The sequence below is a fragment of the Rana temporaria genome, chromosome 1 (assembly GCF_905171775.1).
Source record: "Rana temporaria chromosome 1, aRanTem1.1, whole genome shotgun sequence".
NCBI classification, from domain to species: domain Eukaryota; kingdom Metazoa; phylum Chordata; class Amphibia; order Anura; family Ranidae; genus Rana; species Rana temporaria.
This window is the reverse complement of record NC_053489.1, coordinates 284,011,802-284,036,369: the sequence shown is the minus strand read 5'-3', so window position 1 is coordinate 284,036,369 and position 24,568 is coordinate 284,011,802. Positions and strand designations below refer to the sequence as shown.

At 41.7% G+C, this 24,568-nt stretch overlaps 1 protein-coding gene across 1 annotated transcript in view; it reads right to left on the bottom strand.

The window, feature by feature from the left end:
• The window catches only part of ALDH1A1 (aldehyde dehydrogenase 1 family member A1), a 77,352-nt gene that overhangs the window by 11,822 nt on the left and 40,962 nt on the right, over positions 1-24,568 (bottom strand). Inside the window, exons 8-11 of the mRNA XM_040356371.1 lie at positions 22,501-22,603; positions 21,069-21,253; positions 8,475-8,639; positions 7,756-7,913 (exon numbers count right to left, since the gene is read on the bottom strand). Coding sequence (XP_040212305.1) covers positions 7,756-7,913; positions 8,475-8,639; positions 21,069-21,253; positions 22,501-22,603 — 611 coding nt within the window. The remainder of the gene's footprint in view (positions 1-7,755; positions 7,914-8,474; positions 8,640-21,068; positions 21,254-22,500; positions 22,604-24,568) is intronic.

Below are 24,568 nucleotides of genomic sequence, written 5' to 3'. Positions count from 1 at the left end.
GCAAGGGGTTGCTCTGGTGTGTGTGATATTCAATTTATGATTTGTGAAAATTAAATGGGCCCTGTGACTCAGCATTGAGCACTGGTCTTTTACATTCAATTTATTAAAAGCATATGCAAACTCTATGAATAATAAACTCTACTCATTTGTTTACCTTTGCTCTATTAAATATTCAACTGAAAGCATATTTTATATACAGTGGAACCTTGGATTACGAGCATAATCCATTCCTTGAGAATGCTTGTAATCCAAAGCATATCAAAGCGAGTTTTCCCATAGAAGTCAATGGAAACTAAGATCATTTTTTCCGCATTGACTTCTATGGCATGCAATGCCGCATGTGGCCAGAGGTGGGGGGCGCCGGAGAGCCTCGAAAATACTTGGAAAGCCTCAGGGACAGCTCGACTGAACTCGGAAAACCTTGGAAAGGCTCAAGTTTTTCCAAGTATTTCCGAACGGCTCAGATTGGCTCCGCTCGGCTCTGCCCAGCTCCGGTGCCCCCGCACCTCTTGCTGGTATGGTTCTCATCCAGGACAGTTGTCTCTCCTATGGTCACCTATAAGCCGCATTCCTTTATGTGCACATAAAAAGCTACAATATACACACAGAAGATTTTTTCTGGTATGAAAATAATTGTCCCCAGTAAATAACTTGGTGTGCATGCTCCGAAACGCGTCGTGATCACGTCCGGTAAAGTCATCACGACTGATGCTGTGCTTAACCAGCGTTCCTGATCGTTCCTCACCATCCAGCCGGCTAAGCATCCCACAGAGTGGTGGTAAAACACCTGCAGCATGAGCGCTTGTCTCCCCCACACCGAACATGGACTGTTTATGTGCCTGAGTACACATCACAAAATGTGAGTGTATTTAAAAAAAAAATTATACAATAAGTCAGGTAACAGTTTACACTCAGAGGCACCTCTTTATCTTCTATTTCACAAGTTCCGTGGAGAACGCTTTTACTCTCTACTTGAAGGCTCACCCTGAAGTGTTAATCTTGTGACTTTCTGATGGACGTTGTTTATCATTGTGGATTAAACCCATGGACTTTTATAGGGACGTTTAATACCAATAGTTGAGTTACCCATGATTAAGTCATGTGTCTAGTGATGTAACGCGTGGGGGAAGAGCTACGAACGGGACGGATTACACATCCGAATGAGGAGACACATCGTATGCTGAGCAGCCAAATGAGGATTGTTTGTTTGCTGATATTAATCGGTGGATTCGTGAGTGTGACCTGTCTCAAGCTTGTCAAATTGTTTCCATATGGTTGTGTGTTATCTGCACAATGAGGGTTTTTCTTTTTGTCTCTCTGTTTTTCACATGAGCTGCACAACTGTGGAAGATCTGATACTCACATGTGAAGCAAATCAGCTTGGAGTCTGTAGAATTTGATCACCCCATACTTATCTTTCAAGCCAGTGCACAGCACTTGCACTCAGGAGGTGTATTGTAGTTGCATGATCAGTAGCATGCATTTGGTCTAATTATTTTTGTACACATGTACTGAATTTGAATCACCTATGGTTTGTGGTTCCGGTTCACATCACAGAAGTTAATACTCAGCGCATATTATTATTATTGATTAATACCAATAAGGGTCACTCATTTGCTCTAAACAGCCTTGTGTACCTACAGAACAAATACTCTCTATGTTGTAGAGCAGTGGTCATCAACCCTGTCCTACAGGGCCCACTAACAGGCCAGGTTTGCAAGATAACTGAAATACATCACAGGTGATATCATTTGCTGCTCAGTGATTGCAGTATTCTAGACTGCATCTCCCCATGGTAATACATAAAACCTGGCCTGTTAGTGGGCCCTGTAGGGCAGGGTTGATGACCACTGTTGTAGAGGGCTTCATGTTGATGAGGTATTCACTAGTTTAGCAAAAGGCAATGGGGCAGGGCTGACACCATTTCTTGTAATTTCAATGTGAATTGTCAGCATATAAAAATTAGGAGCCAAGTGAATTTTTGGCAGATCAAAAGGTGTTTTACTGAACATAGGAAAACGTACATGTATTGCAATTACAGGTATGTACTTCAATTGTTTTTTGACCTGACATGTAGTTTAAACTACTACACCCAGGTGGCAGGTCGGGGCATGATTAAGAAGCAGCAGGCATGCCTCTTCCTTTTTCCCACAGGGGGCACATTTTATGCTTGAGCAAGTAATTTTTCATATTTACAATATTAGTCATCATAATGGAAACTAACTTTGCACATATGTCTATTTGAAATCTTTGTGACCAGCTTTAAGGATGAAGGCTATTCAGTTTGATAGTTACGTGTTACATAATAACCTTAGAAAATAATACAATAATGATAATGCCAGTATACTATGAAGATACAATTTTGTGCAAATCACTATTATATCCCGAAAGAGCAGTTACTGTAATGATAGTGCATGTCGTTTCATTAATCCCCTCTTTTATATGGATGATTGTGGGAGTACTGTACACGCTAGGATATTCAGTGATGCCAAGTTCCAATGTTTCTCCCAGTCATCTTCTTCTCTGAAGCTCTGCCATGTTGTACTTAGATGAAAGCCCAGAATTATCAGTAGGTGAGAAATACTGCCCAGTTATTCCGGTTGTTAGAAAATCAAACTTTTCTCCCATAATATGTGGCTCATTTATAAAAATAAAGGCTTTTGATATGTTTTCCATGTTGAATTTCTATCCCCACTTAATAAAGATTTTGAGCGGAGATCAAAGGAGCACCGTCAGAGGTTGGAAAGGTTAGACTGGTATACAATCCTTCCGAGAAAACACAAGAAAGTCTACTAGCTGACAAGTAGGTCTTTATCTTATGTGTGTAATTATTATACATGTGTTAGTTGTACAGGACCAAGCCAGTGACTGGATGTGTTTGTATCATTCAGTTTCTTAAAATGTTTCACATCTTTTTGGTTGCAGTATTAGCATTAACATTGCTACTAAGCATACGGTTAATATCCACAGTGTTACGGCTCATGTTGATGGGTGTTTTTCCTGCTTTTGACCTGCATTTGAAAATGCAGGTCGGCCAAATCCCACTGACTTTAACTGAGCAGTACAATTACACACATTTTTTGAATGCAGCTACATGCATTTTAATGAAAAATACAATGTTTGACTAGAATGGTCACTGACATATACCTTTAGGGGTCTACTTATAATGCACCATTCTCTGGTATAGAATCATTCACCCTAATTTTAAAAAACATGGACTTCTGCAGAGAATGTTTGCAGAATGTCAGATTTAGTGCTTGATAAATACACCTTTGTTTTGCAAAAACATTGTTTATGTATGTTTGTACAATTACTACAGATATACTATTCAGCCAGTAGATGGCAGTGTTTATAAGTTTGTAGCTGATCTCTTTTCCTGTTTCCTGTCTGCAGTTAAGCAATAAAGCCCATGTGGACTATGCACTGTCTGTTCTTTAGGGCTATATACAGAATTTTCGAAAATATTGTGTTACTCTATGGATCAGATTTACTAAAACTGGAGCACATGCACAGTACTTCTGGTTTCCCTTACGATGAATGGCAGCAGCAGCACCCGACAGCTGATCCAGAAATCATCTGGGGTGCCTTGGACAGGTAAGTGTCCATGTATTAAAAGTCAACAGCTGCAGTATTTGTATTTGCTCGCCCCTGAGCTCTCCTCATTGGCTCACTGGCTCTAATTGACAGCAGCGGGAGTAAATGGGCTCCTTCTACTGTGTCAGCTAATAAGGAGCTGGATCGGAGGGAGCTCAGGTAATGATTGGGGGGGGGGGGGGCTGAAAACCTTCAGCCTTTAGAGCCACTTGAAGTTAGAAGCTGATTGGTTGCTATGCACAGCTGCACCAGATTCTGAGTGGTTTTATTAAATCTCCCCCTATGTGTGTATTTAAACCTGTATGTGTGGTGTGTATATATATGTGGCTTTCTGCTGATCCCACTTGATAGTGTTTGTGATTGTTGTGATTGAAGAGTGTGTAAATGCTATCTTCCCCAGTTTCATCCTAATCTATGATTAAACCTTTCGAGCTGGTTCACTCTGGGGCAACACGACTTCCAGCTCGACTTTGCAATTTGGAGACGACTTCAGCGCGACTTCAGCGCTACTTAGAGCGACTTACAACATAACTTCAAGTCGCCTCCAGGACAAGTGACTTTGCCAGTGGCCAATCACATAATAATCTGTTCTATGGGAGGGAGGGGTTTGCCTTAGAAAACAATTTTCACTTCCTGGAAAGTTGCTTCAGTTAAGACAGGGGATCCGACTTGGAGGCGACTTCCATTGAAATCAATGGGTACAAGTCGCCTAGAAGTCGCCTTGAAGAAGTAAAAGAAAATTTTCTGAAGTCGGAGCAACTTCAGTAGTGTGCATTAAGATGGCTCTCATTCACTTCCATGTAATTTGGGGCGACCCCCTGGTCGCGGTAGTGTGAAATGGATCTTAGGGATGAAATGCACCTGGGCATGTCTGCACCTAAGGAAGGAGTGGGCAGAGTATGGGTGTCACTAAAATGGGGTCATCATATAAGGGCAGCAGCTGGCAGTACCACCGGTTTACACATACCCCAGTCAGACAGACTGACTAAAACTCTAGAACAAAGTATGATTTAATATGTCTAGGATGTGACTTGTTATAATGAAGGCTGAAGATTGCTCAAGAAACTGATTATGTCAGCATTTATCCTCAGAGCTACCTACTGGGCAGCTTCACTCAACACATCCAATTCTCGGAAAATATGTGACCTTTAGCTTGCTATCAAACACATAAGCCAAGTTCATGCAGGTTCTTTATTCCCAGCTTCAGCTAAAGACAACTAAAGGTAGAAATTCTGTTAACACTTTAATGATTTACCAAGATCCGTTAACCACACTAAAACAAAACCTTTAATGTTCTACTTGCAGCATTAACAGTTTATATCCATAAAAAAAATGTTTTACATTTATTTAGTAGCTATCATACATGTATTTCATTCACCATATTTGTAATATTCATTTTGGATTTGAAAACTGTACCTAAAAAATCAGTCTGTTCCAAACAAATTTTCTCAAAGCTTGCCGCTTGCCAACTGCCTCACGTAGGAGTACGGCAGCAGAGTGGCTCTTCTGGGCTGGATCACATACCTAGTACATGATCCGCTATTTATGGGTAGGGGGTGCATGCTGTCGGCACCACGGTTGTGCTGTAATTAGACACAACACAAGCCGATTAGCGGGTGTTGGTCAGTGGATGTCCGCCGGCACCCACTGATCGGCGAGTAGAGACACAGAATGGAGCTCTTCCTATGTAAACAAGGCAGAGCTCTGTTCTGTCATCAGGGGGTTTGTTTCCCTACAAAGCAGGGTATAAAATCCACCACTCCCTTAGTAAAAACAGCAAAAAATAAACACAAAAACACTGGTTAGGCACACATTTAACACTTTGATCACCCTAGATGTTTAACCCCTTCCCAGCCAGTGTCATTAGAACAGTAACAGTGCATATTTTTTAGCACTAATCCCTGTATTAGTATCACTGGTTCCCACAAAGTGTCAAAAGTGTCAGTGTCAGATTTCCCATTGCAATATCGTAGCAAGTTGCTGATGACCGCCATTACTAGTATAAAAAAAACAATAATCAAACTCCAGTATATATACCATAGTTTGTAGACACTATAACTTTTGTGCAAACCAATTTATATATGCTTACTGAGATATTTTTTATACCAAAAACATTGAATAAATTAGATTTTCTTTTTTTTTTATTGGATATTTGTGATAGCAGAAAAGTAAACAATATTGTTTATTTTTTGTTTCGTTAGTTCTTGGTCTTTTTTTATAGCTAAAAAAATATATAAATGTAATTTATGTACAGCATTGAATGACCACGCAATTGTCAGTTAAAATAACGAAGTTCCAAAAAGAAAAAAATACCTGGTCATGGGAGGGGGGGGTAAATCTTCTGGACGGCAAGTGGTTAAAGCAGTATTCACCCCCAAAAACAAAAGTACTGTATAATATATTGGAGTTTACCAATCATTAAATGTGGTGGCTACAATATTTTTTTTTATTTTAGGCTTGTTTGCCTTATTTTTACCTGGTGATCTCGCCAGTAACACACTTTCTGTCTCTAGGGTGTCTCTACTCTGGATGGAGGTGCAACAGAGACACTTTTAGACAGCAGTGTTGTCAATCTGAGGAGAAAGTAGCTGGCCACACATGGATTAGAATTCAGCTGGTTTAGCAAATATGGTATATATATATATATACATATTACATATACAAATTACTGATCTATGGCCAATTTTAGATAAACTAACAGATTTAGATGGATAGTCAAATTAATTAAAGACCAACTCCAGTCAGACTTTTTAAGCTGTTAGGCCTCGTACACACGACCGAGGAACTCGTCGGAAAAGACACATCGTTTTCCTCGACGAGTTCCTTGTTAGGCTTGTCGAGGAACTCGACAAGCTTGCTTTGCGTACACACGTTCAAGACAAAATCTCCTCGTTCTCAAACGCGGTGACGTACAACACATACAATGGCAGGGGAAGTTTGATTCCACTGGCACAACCCTTGGGGCTGCTTTTGCTAATCTCATGTTACTGCGTGTTAAGTAAAAGTTTGGTAAGAGACGATTTTCACTTTTCAGTCTGTTACAGCGTGAAAAATGTGTTATCGCCATTACAAACGCTACTTTTACCGAAGGTGCGCTCCTGTCTCATACTTTATTCTGAGCATGCGCGGGTTTCTTAGCATACACACGCTCGCATTTCTCGTCGAAAAACCAGGCCCGACGAGGATCACGACGAGGAAATTGAGTTCCTCGACAGTTTCCTCGATGAAAAACGTACACACGACCGGTTTCCTCGGCAAAAAAGCTCTCCCACCAAGTTTCTTGATGGATTCTATCGAGGAAAACGGTCGTGTGTACGAGGCCTGACAGCAACAGTTTTTTTCCTTCAGCATTAAATGGTTTGTCTCATCCCTCTAACTACCACTTTTGATGAACAGCTTGGTCTGTTAAAAGAAGGTGAACAAATAACAGATTTAGGCTTCATGCACAAGGCCATACAGGGGTTATTCACTGGCCAGAGCAATGTATTAATGATTAAGGTGTAATTAATCACCTGGGACCCCCAACCACCATGCACAGCCACCTATTGAAATACATTAGAAGACCTGGCTGATTCTATAATCAGGATCTGCATGCTGTTTGGCCCCTGTATGGTCTTGTGCATGAAGCCTTAAGGGCCGTACACATGGGCTGAATATCGGGCGGCATTGGCTGGTTCCATAGAACACAGCTGGCATTCAGCCTGTATATATGGACGGCTTCTTCGAAGGGGGGTGAACAAAAAAGGTCTTCCGATTGGCATCCAATCAGTGATCGCAGCCGATGGCTGCGATCGCTGACCAATGTGTTCTGGTGGGGGGGTGGTGCTTCTGTCAGAACACAATAAAGCAGTGGGGGAGATCGCTGTACTAACATTCGTTCAACCCAGTGGGCTGAACGAAAAGAAAAAAAAAACTAGTAGTGTATACCAGGCTTTACTGAAGGGTGAAAATAAAGGAAAAAAGCTTGAAAAATAAAATTAATGCAGCCACCACAAAAATTGGAAATATTATGAATTTTTGTGTTTGATTTTAACACTGCTCCAAGGTTTTAAATGTTGGCTATCAAAACCAGTATTTTTGTTGCAGTTAGGCACTGTAATTGATAATATTTCTGAAAATGTATTTTTCACTCTGCTATCTATAATATTTGCAAATGCTTACCAGACAGTTCCTGCTTCAAGGGCGGAGGAAACTGTAATTGCTTTATCAAGATCTTTGGTGAAAACTCCTGCAGCCAATCCATAAGTTGTGTTGTTTGCCCTCTTAATTACATCCTCATTAGTTTTAAATTTCAGAATCTGTTGTACTGGGCCAAATATCTATAAAGATAAAAATAGGTAATACAAATTAACTCCTAATACATTATATGGAAGATTGACATTATTCAATAATAAAATCTATTAAAAAAATTATATTTTTGTTAAATGAAGTCTAGCTCCTGACTTTTTAAATGTTTTGGATATCCCCAAAGCAAGATATCCATGCCATGGTTTCGAATTCTATTCCTATCCACAGATAATTTTCTGGTGTTTCTGATCACCTCGGCATGTTTTGCGCTCAAGAACTCTGCGGTATCAAACTTTGTTTCTATCAAAAAAAGCACATATCTGTTGAAGAATTAGTAAAAACTGAAGGCGGTGGAGCAATATTTTTTCAAAGGTCATCTTCAGTATATTATTGGTCTGAAGCTGGTGTCCAGCAATGTACACATAATTCTTCAGCTTGGTAAAAGTTGCCAGTGTATTTTTTATTTAAAACAAGTAAATCATTAGACTGAATATATGTTGACATGTTAAATTTAAAATGGTCAACCTCTACACCAGAATCGTATATACTATAATTTCTTCCGTAAACAAAAAGCTATACTAATTTTAACATACCTCTTCTTTGGCAATGCGCATATCATCCTTGACATCTGAGAAGACAGTGGGTTGGATAAAGAATCCTTTGTCACCCCATGTGCCACCTCCACATTCCAGCTTTGCTCCTTCTTTCTTTCCACTTTCAATTAAGCCAATGATTCTGTCGTACTGTTCTTTGTCAATCTGCAAAACAGAGTTTTTTTGTTGTGTTAAAATAGAACACACATCTTGTAAAAGATTGACATGAACTATTTTAATCACAGATGTATGATCCAAAATGCACAGAATGCCAGGACCTTTCATTAAACTATCAATGCTTTGCCTTAAGCTTACCCAAGAATTTTGTAGTATAAACATAGTATAAACATTTCTATACAAGCCTGGTACATACAATATTTATTTTTTTCGTTCAACCCAGTGGGTTGTGCCACCTCCACATTCCATATAAGGCTAAGTTCACACTGGCATTAAAAGCAGGGGTTTGAGAGGCGTTAAAAACACCCCTCAAATGGCTATGCACAAGATACATTAGACAGCACACAGTGCTATTCACACTATCAAAACATGAAGTGTTAGCATTGCGTTGCTTGAAAATTGAAGACTCATATTGAGTCAGTAGGTGTTTGAAGCCTTTCAATGCCTCCCATTCAAGTCTAGGGCAATGCTCAGCAAATGCTCTGGCAGGTAGTTGTGGTTCGGTTGTGGGGCGTTAAGATTAGTTCATTTACTGTAAGGGAATAGGCATTTGTGGAGCAGTTTAACACACCTTAACGCTCATCAAATGCTTCCATAAGGCATTTGGGGAGCATTTTTAACTCCTCATTAGTGCTTGTAAAATGCCAGTCTAATACCCATACTAAAGCTCATTAACATCAGTATAACGCCCATACTAAAGTTTAATAACGCCAGTCTAATGCTCATACTAAAGCTCATTAACATCAGTCTAACGCCCATACTAATGCTCACTAACACCAGTCTAATACCCATACTAAAGCTCATTAACATCAGTATAATGCCCATACTAAAGCTCACTAACGCCAGTCTAATGCCCATACTAAAGCTCATTAACTTGAACTTCAGTCTAACGCCCATACTAAAGCTCACTAACGCCAGTCTAATATTTATTTATTTATTTATTACTATTTATTTGGGAAGCGCGCATATACCACCGGTCGGTGGTGCCAAAGCGCTTTGTGACAAAATAGCCCGGATGTTCTGGCGTGGGGAGCATAATTAAAAGAGAAGGGAGAAGAAAAAAAAAAGAAATCAGCGAAGAAAAATTGGCCTAGGATTGAAATGCTTGGCAGAATAGCCAGGTCTTCAGCTTCTTCCTGAACGCATATAGGCTTCGGGAGATGCGAATGTTAAGCGGGATTTGGTTCCAGAGAGTCGCCCCCGCGGAGCCAATCCGTTTTCCTCCTATAGAAATTAGCCTGTCAGTATTGCCAATGAGTAGAGCTTTGTCGGCTGAGCGAAGACAGCGTCTAGGTATATAGTGTGGAGTCAGATCTGATAGGAACTGTGGGCCCAGCTGGTGGTAGCCCCTGTAGATCAGACAGAGGATTTTAAAATTGACCCGTTTTGTAACAGGGAGCCAGTGAAGTTCTTTGAGCACAGGGCTGATATGGTCTTGCTTTTGGAGATTGTAGATAAGCCTGGCTGCTTGATTCTGCACCAGCTGCAGTTTCTTAGACCATTTCATTGGAATGCCTAGTAGGACTCCATTTGAAAAGTCAAGGCGAGAAATAATTAGTGCCTGGACTAAGTCTTTCCTCTGGTCTTGGGTCAGGAGATGTTTTGCCTTGCGGATAAGTCGTAGAAAATGGGAGGCTCTCGAAACCGATTGTCTAACCTGGGGAATCATACTTAGTTATTCGTCGAGGATAACCCCCAGGACCGTCATCTTATCTTTCGGATTAGGTGTCAAGCCCAACTCAGTGGGCCAATTTTGAAGAAAGTCAGTCTTGCCTTTTCCGACTATCATGACCTCCGTTTTGTTACCATTGAGGCACAGTTTGTTGATGGTCATCCAGTGGTAAATGTCGCGCAGACAATTGGCCAATCTTAAGGGCATGTCAGGGTAAGTTAGATCATCGGCTACCAACTGGACGTCATCCGCGTACAAATGGAACCAGAGACGAGATGTTTAGCAATAATGTCGGGTAAAGGCCTAAGATAAATGTTGAAGAGAATGGGGGACAGGGCTGATCCCTGAGGGACCCCATTCTCCACTGTGGTAATCGGGGATAGAAAAGAGCCCATCTTAACTTGGTGGGTGCGAGCTGTTAAAAAATCACGGAACCAAGCAAGGGCGGTATCTCTCAGCCCGAAAGAGGACTCGAGTCTGGAAAGCAGGATGGAGTGATCCACGGTGTCAAAGGCTGCAGACAGGTCGAGCAGCACCAGGGCTGCCGACCCGCCCGCATCCACCACATTAAGGAGCTTCTCTCGAGTGGACAAAGCTACCAGCTCGGTTCCCCTCCCAGGGCGGAAGCCCGACTGTAGATCATGGAAGAGCAGGCCATCCTCACAATGAGTTTGAAGCTGGAGAAGAGCCACTCTTTCGATAACTCTAGCTAAAAAATGAGAAGCTGAAATGGGTCGGAAGTTGTTAGTGTCGGTCGAGTCCAAGCCGGCTTTTTTTAGAAGTGGAGTCAGAAAGCCGTGTTTTAGAGTTGTTGGAACAATCCCATGTTGGAGTGAACGGTTGACTAGGTAGCGTAAATCATCAATAATGGTGTGTAAGTTCTCCTGGATGAGCCAAGCAGGGCAGACTTCTCCGGGGGAATAGTAAGTAGTTTTTAATTTCAAAATCAAGGCTTCCAGGTCGTGGGTCTTTACCAATTCGAAACTAAAAAGTTTTTTTGGGCAGTGATTCGTGTTAAGAGGGGCTTGAGTGGGGAGGCCTGAAGAGTTGTTGGCACATTGCGTGAGGAGTCTTGATACTTTGCTCGAGAATCCCAACGAGATGTTGTTACATAGCTCTTGGGATGGCACAATGTGTGGCTGGAATCTTTTAGGGGCACAAAGTTCCTTCATAACTTTGAACAATTCAGATTGCTTGTTGTTTGCGTTCCTAATCTGTGTCTGGAGGAACGTTCGTTTTGCTGAACGAATACTTTTAGCATAGATTTTACTAACCATTTTATATGCCGCAAGATCTTTGGTAGATCTGGTTTTAAGCCATTTTCTTTCTTGACGACGGCAGATGGTTTTATTGAGATGGAGAGAGTCGTTATACCAGGGTCTAGATTTTGTAAGTCTAGGTCTGTTTTTATGGATAGTCAGAGGAGCTAGGATGTTAAGTGTAGTAGTTAGTTTTTGTTCGAATAGTAAAATAGCCTTTTCCAGCGAGTTTGTGTCCCGTTCTGAGTCGTCCAGCGTGGCGTCTTTGCGGTCCAGGCGGGTTGACAAAACGTGCTGTTTTTGATAAGTTCGGGAAAATGAATTTGTGGTAATCTTTTTCAGATTTCGACTAGGGGGGCCTGAAGTCATTGGTTTTTTTGACATAGGGGAGCGTGGGACAAATTCGGGAAATTTGCAGCTCACCATTTTATGGTCAGACCAGGGGATGTCGGTGATAGTAAGATCCTCATAGGTGCAGTTTAATGTGAATAAGACGTCGAGCTGATGGCCTTTGTTTTGTGTGGGTCCATTCACGAGTTGGGAAAAACCAAGTTCCGTCATATCCTGTAGAAGGAGGTTGGCGTTGGAGGCCGAGGGACAATCCAGCCAATAGTTTAGATCGCCTTGGACTATAATCCTGTCGGCCAGGGTTAGTGCCTGTAGAATGTAGGCGTTGAAGTCTGCAATAAAAGTGGCATCTCCTAAACCTGGAGGGTGGTAAATGGTAAGGAGGAGGACACTGTTGTTGTTATCGATCAGGCATCGGGTAGCCAGCGCTTCAAAGGAGGAAGCATAGGGGATGGACAGTTCGGTACATGCAATGGATTGGTCGAAAATGACTGCGACCCCGCCACCCCTGCGGGAGCCTGGGCGGTTTTTAGTGATAATGTTGTAACCCTCTGGTAGCATGTCATCCAAAAGGGCCGGGTAGTCGGCTTTGAACCATGTTTCGGTGATAGATATAATATGAGGATGCAACCGAGAAACTAAAGATTCTATGTCGTGTCGGTTTTTCCCGGCTGATCGTACGTTAAGGTGTGCTAGATGTAAGAGATCGACTGATTTTGGGATGACTCTCCGGTTACTTGTTTGTGTCATAGTGGGGCATTTAACTTTCCCTATGCCTTCAGATGCACAGAGGGTGGAGATGTGCAAGGGTAGTACGGTCATGTGATTATTCAACAATCGTAGTTGACTAAAGTCATAATGCAATTCACCTTTGTGTATCTTGGTTACGCAACAGGATGGTGGCTGTAAGTCCTGGCAAGGTGCCCCGAGAGCAGTATAAGCAGTATAGTGGGCTGAAGGCTGTACCGGCTGGGCCCGGAGGGGCACAGAGGGGCTCGCCTCTGGCGAGCCTCCGGCACGCCTGCCGCGCGCCTGGCGCGCGCGGCACGTCGGCGCCATTTTATGGGCGGGAGCCGAGTCCTGATTGGCAGGCGTCCTAGTTGCCTCTTCACATGCACAGCGCTGCCACCAAGGGAGACACAGCGGCAGCTGGGGGAGACCAGGAGAAAGCTGGGGTGAAATAGCAGCAGATGTCAGCAGGAAACAGAAATCTTTTAAAACAGGAGTCCAGCACAGCAGGTAAAAAGTCACTGTTTGTCAGGAGGGCGTCGGCGCCATTTTATGGGCGGGAGCCGAGTCCTGATTGGCAGGCGTCCTAGTTGCCTCTTCACATGCACAGCGCTGCCACCAAGGGAGACGCAGCGGCAGCTGGGGGAGACCAGGAGAAAGCTGGGGTGAAATAGCAGCAGATGTCAGCAGGAAACAGAAATCTTTTAAAACAGGAGTCCAGCACAGCAGGTAAAAAGTCACTGTTTGTCAGGAGGGCGTCGGCGCCATTTTATGGGCGGGAGCCGAGTCCTGATTGGCAGGCGTCCTAGTTGCCTCTTCACATGCACAGCGCTGCCACCAAGGGAGACGCAGCGGCAGCTGGGGGAGACCAGGAGAAAGCTGGGGTGAAATAGCAGCAGATGTCAGCAGGAAACAGAAATCTTTTAAAACAGGAGTCCAGCACAGCAGATAAAAAGTCACTGTTTGTCAGGCGGGCGTCGGCGCCATTTTATGGGCGGGAGCTGAGTCCTGATTGGCAGGCGTCCTAGTTGCCTCTTCACAAACAGAGCTCATTAATGCCAGTCTAATGCCAAACTAATACTATAGGAGTGTTTGTTAAGCGTTAGAAATGTAGTCAAGTGTGAACAAGCCCCTAAAAACACTGACCATATTTTAAACTGTTTAACCTACTAACTGAAAAGATGAAAAACATGTTTATAAAATGTAAATTGAAAATTATTTTCAATCTCTTTCCTATGTGCAGTGAAAACAAGATGTCTTTACCCATTATATAATTTTCATAACCTCAAATAGAAAGCCAGGTAAACTGACCTGTTTGTACTTGCCTTTTAATAACATATGTTTAAAATGCACACAATTCTAAATAATGGTGGTATATAGCAACTCTATTGTGCAATGTCTTCTAACCAAAATTACTCATGATCACTAGATGAAAAGAATTGCTTTGAAAATCACACAGTAGATATGGTGTGAAGGTTTTTTTTTTTTCAGTTTAGCACTTGAATTAAGGGATCGTTTAATCCCCCTTTTCTCAATCTCAGGTTTCTATTCTAACAATTCATTTTAATTTGTTTAACTAGTAACTCGAGCCAAGCTTCATAATGCACAATTTGTATACCAGATAATGAGAATAGCTACAAAAGTGTTATGCTTCACTGGGCAGCTGTCTGTTTTGTAAGGTAATAATATGGAAAGGAATTCTGTGTAACTTAGAGAGTAGATCTACTTAACACAATACATTTATACCATAGTGTATATATTCTGTTTGACTACTTAAACCGTCTTCTACATGGGAATGACTGGATCCAAAAAAAAAAATGTTGTCTCTGGACATTTAGATAATTACTATCATTCTTGGAAATCACTAAAAACACACTTAATTTTCTATGCAAATGTTTTTGCTTTTTTTTTTAAAAGAAAGTATGATTAAAAAAAAGGCACATATCAAGAGTAAATAAAGGTGATGGTTATTTTTGCACTTTAAGAACAATTTCAGAGCATTACTTCAATAATTTTGTAGTGCATCCCCAATGTTGATTTCTGTAAACTACATATAAGGCTTTAACAACATTGGTGGTACTTGAGCAGACACTTTGGTAGGCAACAGTACCGAGACAGTATCTAATGAAGGGGGTGGCTGATAGGCAGAACAGCAGTGCAGATGCCTTTTGTAACCAGATTGGAGGGTCCTCAACCCAAGTCTCTAGGGTTCCCAGATGGCAGTGCCAGGTGCAGCATCCCTGCACTATTCTTTCTCAACTTTTCAAACCTATTCTTAGCGCTTAGTGCACTGCCCCTAGCCAGCAGGGATCCTGTCCCTACACTTTACACTTTGCAAAGACAACACCAACTGCAGTGGGGCAGTGCTATTTATAAGCATTGCCCTCACTAAAGATGGCTGTGACGGGAGGGCCAGTGGAACCCAGAATCCCTTGGAAAGGATAGGAAACCCTTGTTTCAGCTCACCATGCGCCTCTTATGTCTAAGCCACCCTGTGCCATCCTGGCACAGGGTGACTGAGAAAATATGTCTTGGATTACTTAAAATGGGACAGTAATATTTGTCCACAATATCTCCCAGGATATATGTAAAGACTATTCTTAGTTTAATTCTGAACAATACATGATCATTGAAAGAGCTGATCACATTGACCTCTGGAGATGGACTGTCTGGTCACCTGGGCTGCCTTAAGTGCTGTGTTCTGGAATATCTGATATCTATATTCAGACTGATTGGAAGCGGTATATGACGAAAACACTCAAGCGGAGTGTGGGACGCTTCGTTACATTGGTGGCAAGCAGTGGGACGCTTCCTGCAGTCTGGGGCATCCAAACCTCCACCTGTATCCAAGGTCCGGATAGCAGGAGAGGAGAGGAGGGGTAAAGATACCAGCCGCCATGGAAGAGAAATTTAGAAGAAGGTTGCGAGAGATGCAGATACAGCACAAAGGACCAGTATCAGAGCAGGTCCTGCTGGGGTGGTTTGATTCTATCCACTGCAAACTCTGGAAGGAAGTGCTAGCCTGTGAGCAGCGACACCAGGAAAACGTTCTCCCTCCATCCAGGAAAGGTACTGGTCGCAATATGGATTGCGGGTGCTGTTTTTGGGAAAAAAAGGAACAGACAGCTGAATTAAGCAGGCTGGTCTGGGCAGAGATGCGGCTGGATTAGAGCTACCTTTGGTGGCATGTATCCCAAGCATGCCCTTGGATAGCAGATGACAGCCAAACAGAAGGCTTTGGCTACGGTGGCGGATTTGTGAAGCTGACAGGGAACCCTAACTTTGGGAGTGATTTGGAGCAGTGGTTGGATGAAATCATGGATTAGTACAGAGAAGGACTACTGAACGTCTCGGAAGTGCACTGGGCACTGTTAGATATAGATTTTCTGTCCGTTCAGGAATGGGAGCTGGAGATCGCCTACAGACGGCTGCTAGACTCTGCTCAGTGCCAGGGCTGGGCTCCCTTTGCCTGGGACTATCAGGAAATACCAGATGACAACTCTGAAATCCTGGCTGAAGAGTCGGCAAGGTGGCAGAGTAACAGTGTGCTTTGCCAACCTGCCCCCGCAGCTATGGAGGCAGAGGTCTTATGGTGATTGCAGCAAGTGCTGACTGACCTTGATGATCCTGTTTCTGCATTTGATGATCTTGGATGGAGGAATGTGCCTGTCCAGCAGCATGCCAGAGAACCGGCAGTGGAAAATCTGGAGATTGCCATCCCAAAAGCTGAAGTGCTGACAACAAGGCACAGCACTGCTAACCTCTGCCAAGCACCGATAGCATCTTATGGGTTTCACGGACAGGAGATGGTGAACCTCTATCCCCAGACACCAGTTGCAGAGACAGGGGATTTGATAGACTGCTGAGGAAGAACAACCTGATGAGCCTCCAGCAGAAGAGCTGGTATCAGTGCCAAACTTCACTGTCTCCCAGGATATATGTAAAGACTATTCTTAGTTTAATTCTGAACAATACATGGATCATTGAAAAAACTGATCACATTGACCTCTGGAGACGGACTGTCTTAAGTGCTGTGTTACTCAGTGGCGGCTGGTGCTCAAAATTTTTGGGGGGGCGCAAAGGAAAAAAAAATTGCAGTCTCACTGTGCCCAAACGCAGCCACTGTTACATGCCATCAAATGCAGCCACTGTGCCATCAATTCGCACCACTGTGCCATGCCATTAAACGCAGTCACTGTGCCATCCATTGTCACCACTGTGCCATGCCATTAAACGCAGTCACTGTGCCATCCATTGTCACCACTGTGCCATGCCATTAAACGCAGCCACTGTGCCATACATTGTCACCACTGTGCCATGCCATTAAACGCAGCCACTGTGCCATCCATTGTCACCACTGTGCCATCCATTGTCACCACTGTGCCATCCATTGTCACCACTGTGCCATGCCATTAAACGCAGCCACTGTGCCATACATTGTCACCACTGTGCCATGCCATTAAACGCAGTCACTGTGCCATCCATTGTCACCACTGTGCCATGCCATTAAACGCAGTCACTGTGCCATCCATTGTCACCACTGTGCCATGCCATTAAACGCAGCCACTGTGCCATCCATTGTCACCACTGTGCCATGCCATTAAACGCAGCCCCTGTGCCATACATTGTCACCACTGTGCCATGCCATTAAACGCAGCCACTGTGCCATCCATTGTCACCACTGTGCCATCCATTGTCACCACTGTGCCATCCATTGTCACCACTGTGCCATACATTGTCACCACTGTGCCATGCCATTAAACGCAGCCACTGTGCCCTTTAATGGTCGCCGCTGTGCCAATTGTCCCCACTGTGCCGTGTGCCCTGTAAATTGCGTTCTTCCTCCCCCCCGCCCGGCACTTACCTTTACTGGAGTCAGGCATCCACGTCCCACGATGTCTTCTCCCGCCCTCGATGACTGACAGGCGTCTCAGCCAATCAGGTTACAGGTAGCCAGAACCGGCCAACCTGATTGGCTGAGACGCCTGTCATCTTATTCAAGGGGCGTACAGTCTGTGCGCTCCGAGAATAAGATTCCGGGACCCGGGGGCTGTATTGGGAAAGCCTATCAGAGCCGTTGGCTTTGATAGACATTTCCCTACAGCCAACCAGCTGGCGTTATTCAGATGGCCGGACATTGAGCGCCGACCATCTGAATAACAGCGGCAGCGGCGAAAATAACATAGATTCGTGCAATGCATGAATCTATGTTATTTCACTCAGTGGCGGTGAGAGCCAGAGGGGGCGGCGCTCCAGCGCCCTCTATGGACGAACCGCCACTGGTGTTACTTAACATGCTAGTTACATAGTTGTCTACTAAGTTGTTGCTAGAGGGGAGTGGGGAGTATCCAGGAGCCAACCCTACCTCGTTATCTAACCCATTGTGTTAAAAGTGTATAAAAAGTCTTGTATTCTGGTTCTATTAAACAGTCCATGTTCAGCAGACAAACAAGTATGGTCTCGTTTTGTGCTTGTGAGCGGTGGAAATATCTGATATCTATATTCAGACTGATAGGAAGCTGTATATGACGAAAACACTCAAGCGGAGTGTGGGATGTTTTGTTACAATGGCCACAGAGGCTATTCAGTGCAGCAGCAGCCAATCGGATGGGCTTTCCCCTGATTACAACTACAGAGGCCTCAGAGGAACAAAAACTCCTCTCAACCCCTATTCCCTCAGAACAGCAGCAGCTGGAACAGCGGCACCTACAGAGGGGAGGCTAAACTGCGCCCGTCTACATGCTCTTAAAATATTTTAACAGTGTTTTGAATGTAATTGTTTTCTAAAGCAGGTGTTACTTATAACTAACTCCAGACACCATTAGATATGCAAACCATTTGCTACAAGGATATATCTATAATTATGCACACCTGAAACAATGCTAGTTCTATGCAACTCGGCCAGTGACAAAAATGCTAATAAGTAAAAAGGGCAAGTATTATATTGGAGAGAGGTGGTGCAACCTGGTGTAGTATGTCAGACATTCTTATAATAGAGTAGTTGGAGGATGAGTGTCTTTACTTTATATTTTAATAGGCTGTCGGGTAATCACAAAGCTATTGGCCTAAAGCTTTTTTACTCCCTGGCAATTGCAGTCAAAAAAGTTTGTGATTACAGCAGTTTTTGTTTCCAGTCTTTCTGATTATATTGCTTAGTCAGCATTTAATAGCAGTGCCTTATCCCTCCATTCAGCAGCATTGGGCAGCAGTTGGGTACACATACTGCATACTGGGAATCTGTAATGTAAATAGTACATTTAATTTTTTTTTTTTTTTTTTTGCTAAAAATGGTGCATTTGAAGAACAGACCCTGGAGGTTTAATTTTTAAATGTAAAGAAAAGTAGTAAAAAATGGCCAATGCCTCTTTGTGCCCCAATGAGTGTTAAACTAGAAAAAGCAGACTGCCTTTGTGTTATTGCCATACTGAACATTCACTGGGGTTGATTTACTAAAGGCAAATACACTGTGTACTTTGCCAAGTGCAGTTGCACTCTGCAAATGCAGTTGCTCCAGAGCTTAGTAAATGAGATAAAGCTTCACTTTGCAAAGAGTACCCTAATCACATGTAAGTAAAAACAAAAAAAAAAGCATTTTTGCTTGCACACGATTGGATGATGAAAGTAAGGAGAGCTTCTTCTCATTTACTAAGATCTGGAGCAATTTCTCCTGCAGTGTGCAACTGCACTTTGCAAAGTACACAGCCTATTTGCCTTTAGTAAATCAACTCCCTTGTTTTTAGACGTCTTTTAAAGACAAATCCTAAATTCAAATGGGCTAGATATTATTGATTGTTATTTAATTTAAAGTGCATAACTTTAAAACAATAAAAAATGTCTATGATGACTTTTGTGGTTTTGCCTCTTTTTAACACAAGCACAGTTTTATGGGTTATAATCGTTGAACTTGGTGGCCATGTTTTCTCTACTTCTTAGCCTGACATGGTGACTTGTGATTACAGTGGGATGAAGACTGTCACCTAGAGTTGTACTATGCACTGCTTCAAATTCTCTCTTCCAGTAAATTATTTATCTTGCCTTTGTGAGTACTGTAGTTATTATCACCCTTTTTCTATTATACTTCGCAAACTATATTGTTTCCTATAAACACTCCTTAATGGACTTGATAAACGAATACATAGCCTTCAAATGGTGCTAGTTCTAAATGGAATGAAATGTGTTTGGAAATACTGAAGATAATACCTAGTTTACAACTCACTGCCAAAAAATGGTTTGGTGAAAAATTCTTTTGAATAACATACAAACCACTAAAAGCCAATAGGTGAACAATAAAAACACAAAACTCATACAGCAGTTTTATATTTCATTGCATCATAAAACCAACTTTATGCAGTTGAGAAATACAATGGGCAATTCTAAGGGGATTGTAGGCTTTAGATCTTTCTTTGTTGAAAGTGATAGTCTGATTAAACACCCAATAGAAAAGAGCACCAAAAATGCATTTATATTGAACAATCCGGTCTGCTTGTTAAAATCTTACAAACAACAGACTTGGTTTTATAGTATACTCTCCCACTACTAAGATATGGGTTTCTTATCTTCTTTTTTGTAAAAAGATGTACACATCAGAATTCAATTTGGTAGCTGTTCAAGCGGTATGTTTAATCATGTGGCTAGGCCAAGGACTGAACACAACACCTTGGAGTCTGGCCAAAAGCTAGACTAGTTATTTTCTTGCACATTTTGATCCCTAAGCATAGAAAGCCTGGGAACCTGGCAAATTCACACAGGACTGATACAGCAGCTTTTACTCAGATGTATAATTATAATACCTTTGGGTTTGATTATGCGTAACACTCTTTCGTTAATACACACACAAATGAATCATTCTTGCATAACCGTGAAGCTAAATATATTATATTCACATTGCATCTGGTTATGTGATATGATAGCAAAATACAATCAGCATCTCACCTACTTTAAGGGAAGATGAGCAACACACTGGGAGTTATTTGGGTTTAATTCAGCGCAAAGAGCAAGTATAATATGCAAGGTGTGGTAACCCATAGACATTAATTAGAGATCATAGTAAGGCACGCAGAGACTTGTGGTGGAGGGTGAGATTGCCCATTTTGCATCATAACACCTAGGACTTTTGACTAGGAGAGTAAGAAAACTGTCATCCTAATTTGCTTTCAGTTCAGTTTTAGGTATACAGACTATGAGAGGGTGAACTGTAAGCACACAGTACATTATTTTACCAAAAACGATGCACAGACCATGCAAGAAAAGCAAAAATGTTTTTGGCTGTGTGCTGGGTATAAAAAGCCTTAGCCTATGTTGGATATTTAGAAACCCATCCCTTGTTGCCTTGCTGTTGTTGACTTTAATACATTCTAAGTTCCCTCTTGAGTAGCATTAGGAGTTGATACACTATTGTGGCATACTCACCTGTGGACCTTGCTGTATTCCGGGTGTAAGAGGATCTCCTAGAATTCTCTTTTTTGCTTTCTCAACACTTTTGCGCACAAATTCATCATAGATTGTCTCTTCCACGAATATCCTAGATCCAGCTATGCAACACTGTCCTTGATGATAGAACAGACCATGGTGTGCAATCTCTACTGCGATGTCCACTGAAAAGGAAAAATATAACCCACATTACTGAAGGATTATCTGTTAATGGCAATATATATATATATATATATATATATATATATATATATATATATATATATATATATATATATATATATATATATATATATATATATACACAAACACAGTATATGTGTGTATGTATATTCACTTCAACCTTATTTTACACACAAACATCTACTTGCATACTTGCAGCACCAGATTAAAGCCTTGTTAAAGGCATAAAATGGCCAGTCAGATTCACCTATTCCACGTCCAGCACCGGGTTTTCTGGCCTGTATAGGACTATTGGCATGCCTCAGCCAACCTGTGGTCAGGCTCTCTCTGGTGCATTAGGAACTTTGGTGGTTGAGAAATTCATCTCAACACGCAACACTGGATGCTGAGACCTGCATTTTTCCTAATGACTCCATGACAGTGTCTACAGTGATCCTCTGTGACCCCTGCATGTTCCCCAGTGTCTCCAGTGTTCCTGACTCCAGTGATCCTCTGTAACTCCCTGTCAATTCCAGCCTGCTACCTACAACCAGCTCCTGTGTGAGTTTACTGTGTAATCTGACCAGGAACATGGATACCAGTATTTGTGTGAAAATCTGCCTCCTGTCATTTTCTCTGAATCACTTCTGGATTCAGATAAGCCCTCCACCCACAGACCATGACAACCACCGGGCAAGGGTTGTGGGGATGAGGCCCTTGTCCTCATCAACATGGGAACAAGGTGCTTTGGGGGGACCAAGGTGCTTTTGGCGTGGCATTCCCCTTAATATCCATACAAAACCCGAAGGGCCTGGTATGGACTGGGGGGGCGCACACCATTTTTTTTTCAATGGGTTTTCATCTATATTGCCAGAAGCCAACAATACAATACAGCCACAATCAATTTTAAGTGATATTGTTTCCTTTAGAAATTTAATTTTTCTGCAGGACTGTAATAAACATCAAAAAGATGCGCTATTTTACAGGCGTAGTAAGGGGACCCCCAGGCATGATATTTAAAGGAAGATTTAATTTTTATTGTTTCACTTTAAGCATTATTAAAATCACTGCTCCTGAAAATACGGTCGTTTTTAAAACTTTTTTTTTGCATTGCTACATGTCCCCCAAACATTTTTTATGGCAATAACTTGCATATAAGCCTTAAAAATTAACACTTTTGATGTCCCATGTAAGGATGTTTTAAATTAACCAGGTTAGGAAATAGTTAAGACAATATAGTTTTACTAACAATCTGCATCAGCAAATACGATTACTGGACTTTTCCCTCCGAGCTCCAGTGTAACTCTTTTCAGATTACTTTTTCCAGCTGCTTCTTTTATGAGCTTTCCAACCTTAAACAAAAAGAATGGTTGCTTAACATTTTAATCCAGATAATAACATATAGTACCACAAAACATATAGGACCCCACCCAGATAGTAGCATATATTGCTCTGCCCTTATTGAAAACAGACTAGCCATGATAATTCTTCAAGCTATCACAAATCACGACAAGCAATATCTTATCTTTATACTATTCATTTATCTTCTCAGATTATGATGGTCAGTAAACAGGCTCTTAAAACAGTATTCTTAAAGGAAAACTATGATCAAGCTATAAGGCCTCGTACACACGACCGAGAAACTCGACTGGCGAAACACATCGTTTTGCTCGTCGAGTTCCTTGTGAAGCCGTCGAGAAACTCGACAAGCCAATTTTCTCAATTCCCGTCAAGGAAATAGAGAACATGCTCTCTTTTTGGCTCATCGAGTTTCTCGACAGTTTTCTCGACGAAAATGTACACACGACCGGTTTCCTCGGCAAAAAAATATCTCCCAGCAAGTTTCTTGCTGTTTTTTGCCGAGAAACTCGGTCGTGTGTACGAGGCCTAACAGAACATATATGATGTAGGCTGCCCATAGCAATAAGACTGTTAATTCCCTGGAAAGTACTCCCTGGAACATTTTTTTAAAACTTGATGACCCTGTCAGTAGAACATTTGGTTAGGTTATTTATTTTGATAAGATGACAACACTCTTCCTCCTGGAGTGAAATTACTGCAGTGTTATCATCCTTGATGGTGCTGTAGCAGCCTAGTAACCATGATTAGCTCCCCCCAGAACCCTTTAGATCTGCAGAAACTTAGGAAAATGAAGTAAAAGCCTTGCTCAGGCCCTCCCACCCACTGTCTATCAAAATGTGGAAGAAATTTAGCTTTTCAGCTGCATTTACCATTACAAAAAAGGGATTAATCATATTTCTTTTAAGACATTGAAAATGCCTGCTTAAACACTAAAATATAGGGATTTTAGATTTTAAGAAATAATTCTCTGATATTCTGGCAATTTTGTTTTATTAAACTAATTAATGTTAAAAGATAGCATGAAATACCTATTTTATTAAACAGGCCTTGAGCCACCCTTTAGCAGTTGTTCAACGGACTGCCATTGCTGAGAATTCAGCAGTAAATATACAGTGGTTCATTCCTTTTTAAAGGAAATTGGCCAGTTAGTAATATGGCAGTTCCAAATCTGACTATTTGGTGCATTCTCCAGGATTTTCAACTTTATCCTTGTTTCACTGTTTAGTGATGCACCAGCCATAATAAAGAATGTACAGTACTGTGCAAAAGTTTTAGGCATGTGTGAAAATGCTGTAAATTAAGAATGCTTCCAGAAATAGCAGTGTTAGTTTATATATATATATATATATATATATATATATATATATATATATATATATATATATATATATATATATCAATTAACAAAATGGAAAGTAAACAAACAGAAGAAAAATTAAATCAATACTGGTTCAATTTGGATTTCTTTCTCGTCTGTTCATTTACTTTCCAGTTTGTTAATTGATAAAAAATAAACTATTAACACTGCTATTTCTGTAAGCATTCTTAAGCCGTGTTCACGCGATCGGTTTGTCGGATAAAAACAGATCGATGGACTGTTTTCATCGGTCAAACCCATCGTGTGTGGGCCCCATCGTTCTTTTTTCCATCGGTGTTAAAAAAAAGAACATGTTTTAAATTTTTCCTATGGATAAAAAAAACGATAGAAAAATCCGATCGTCTGTATGGAACTCCATCAGATAAAAATCCACGCATGCTCAGAATCAAGTCGACGAATGCTCGGAAGCATTGTACTTCATTTTTTACGGCACGTCGTAGTGTCTTATGTCACCATGTTGGACACGGTCGGATTTTTGACTGATGGTGTGTAGGCAATGATGTAGGATATCCGATGAAAAAATTCATCGGATTAGATTCCATCAGATATCTGATCGTGTGTACAGGGCTTTGATTTA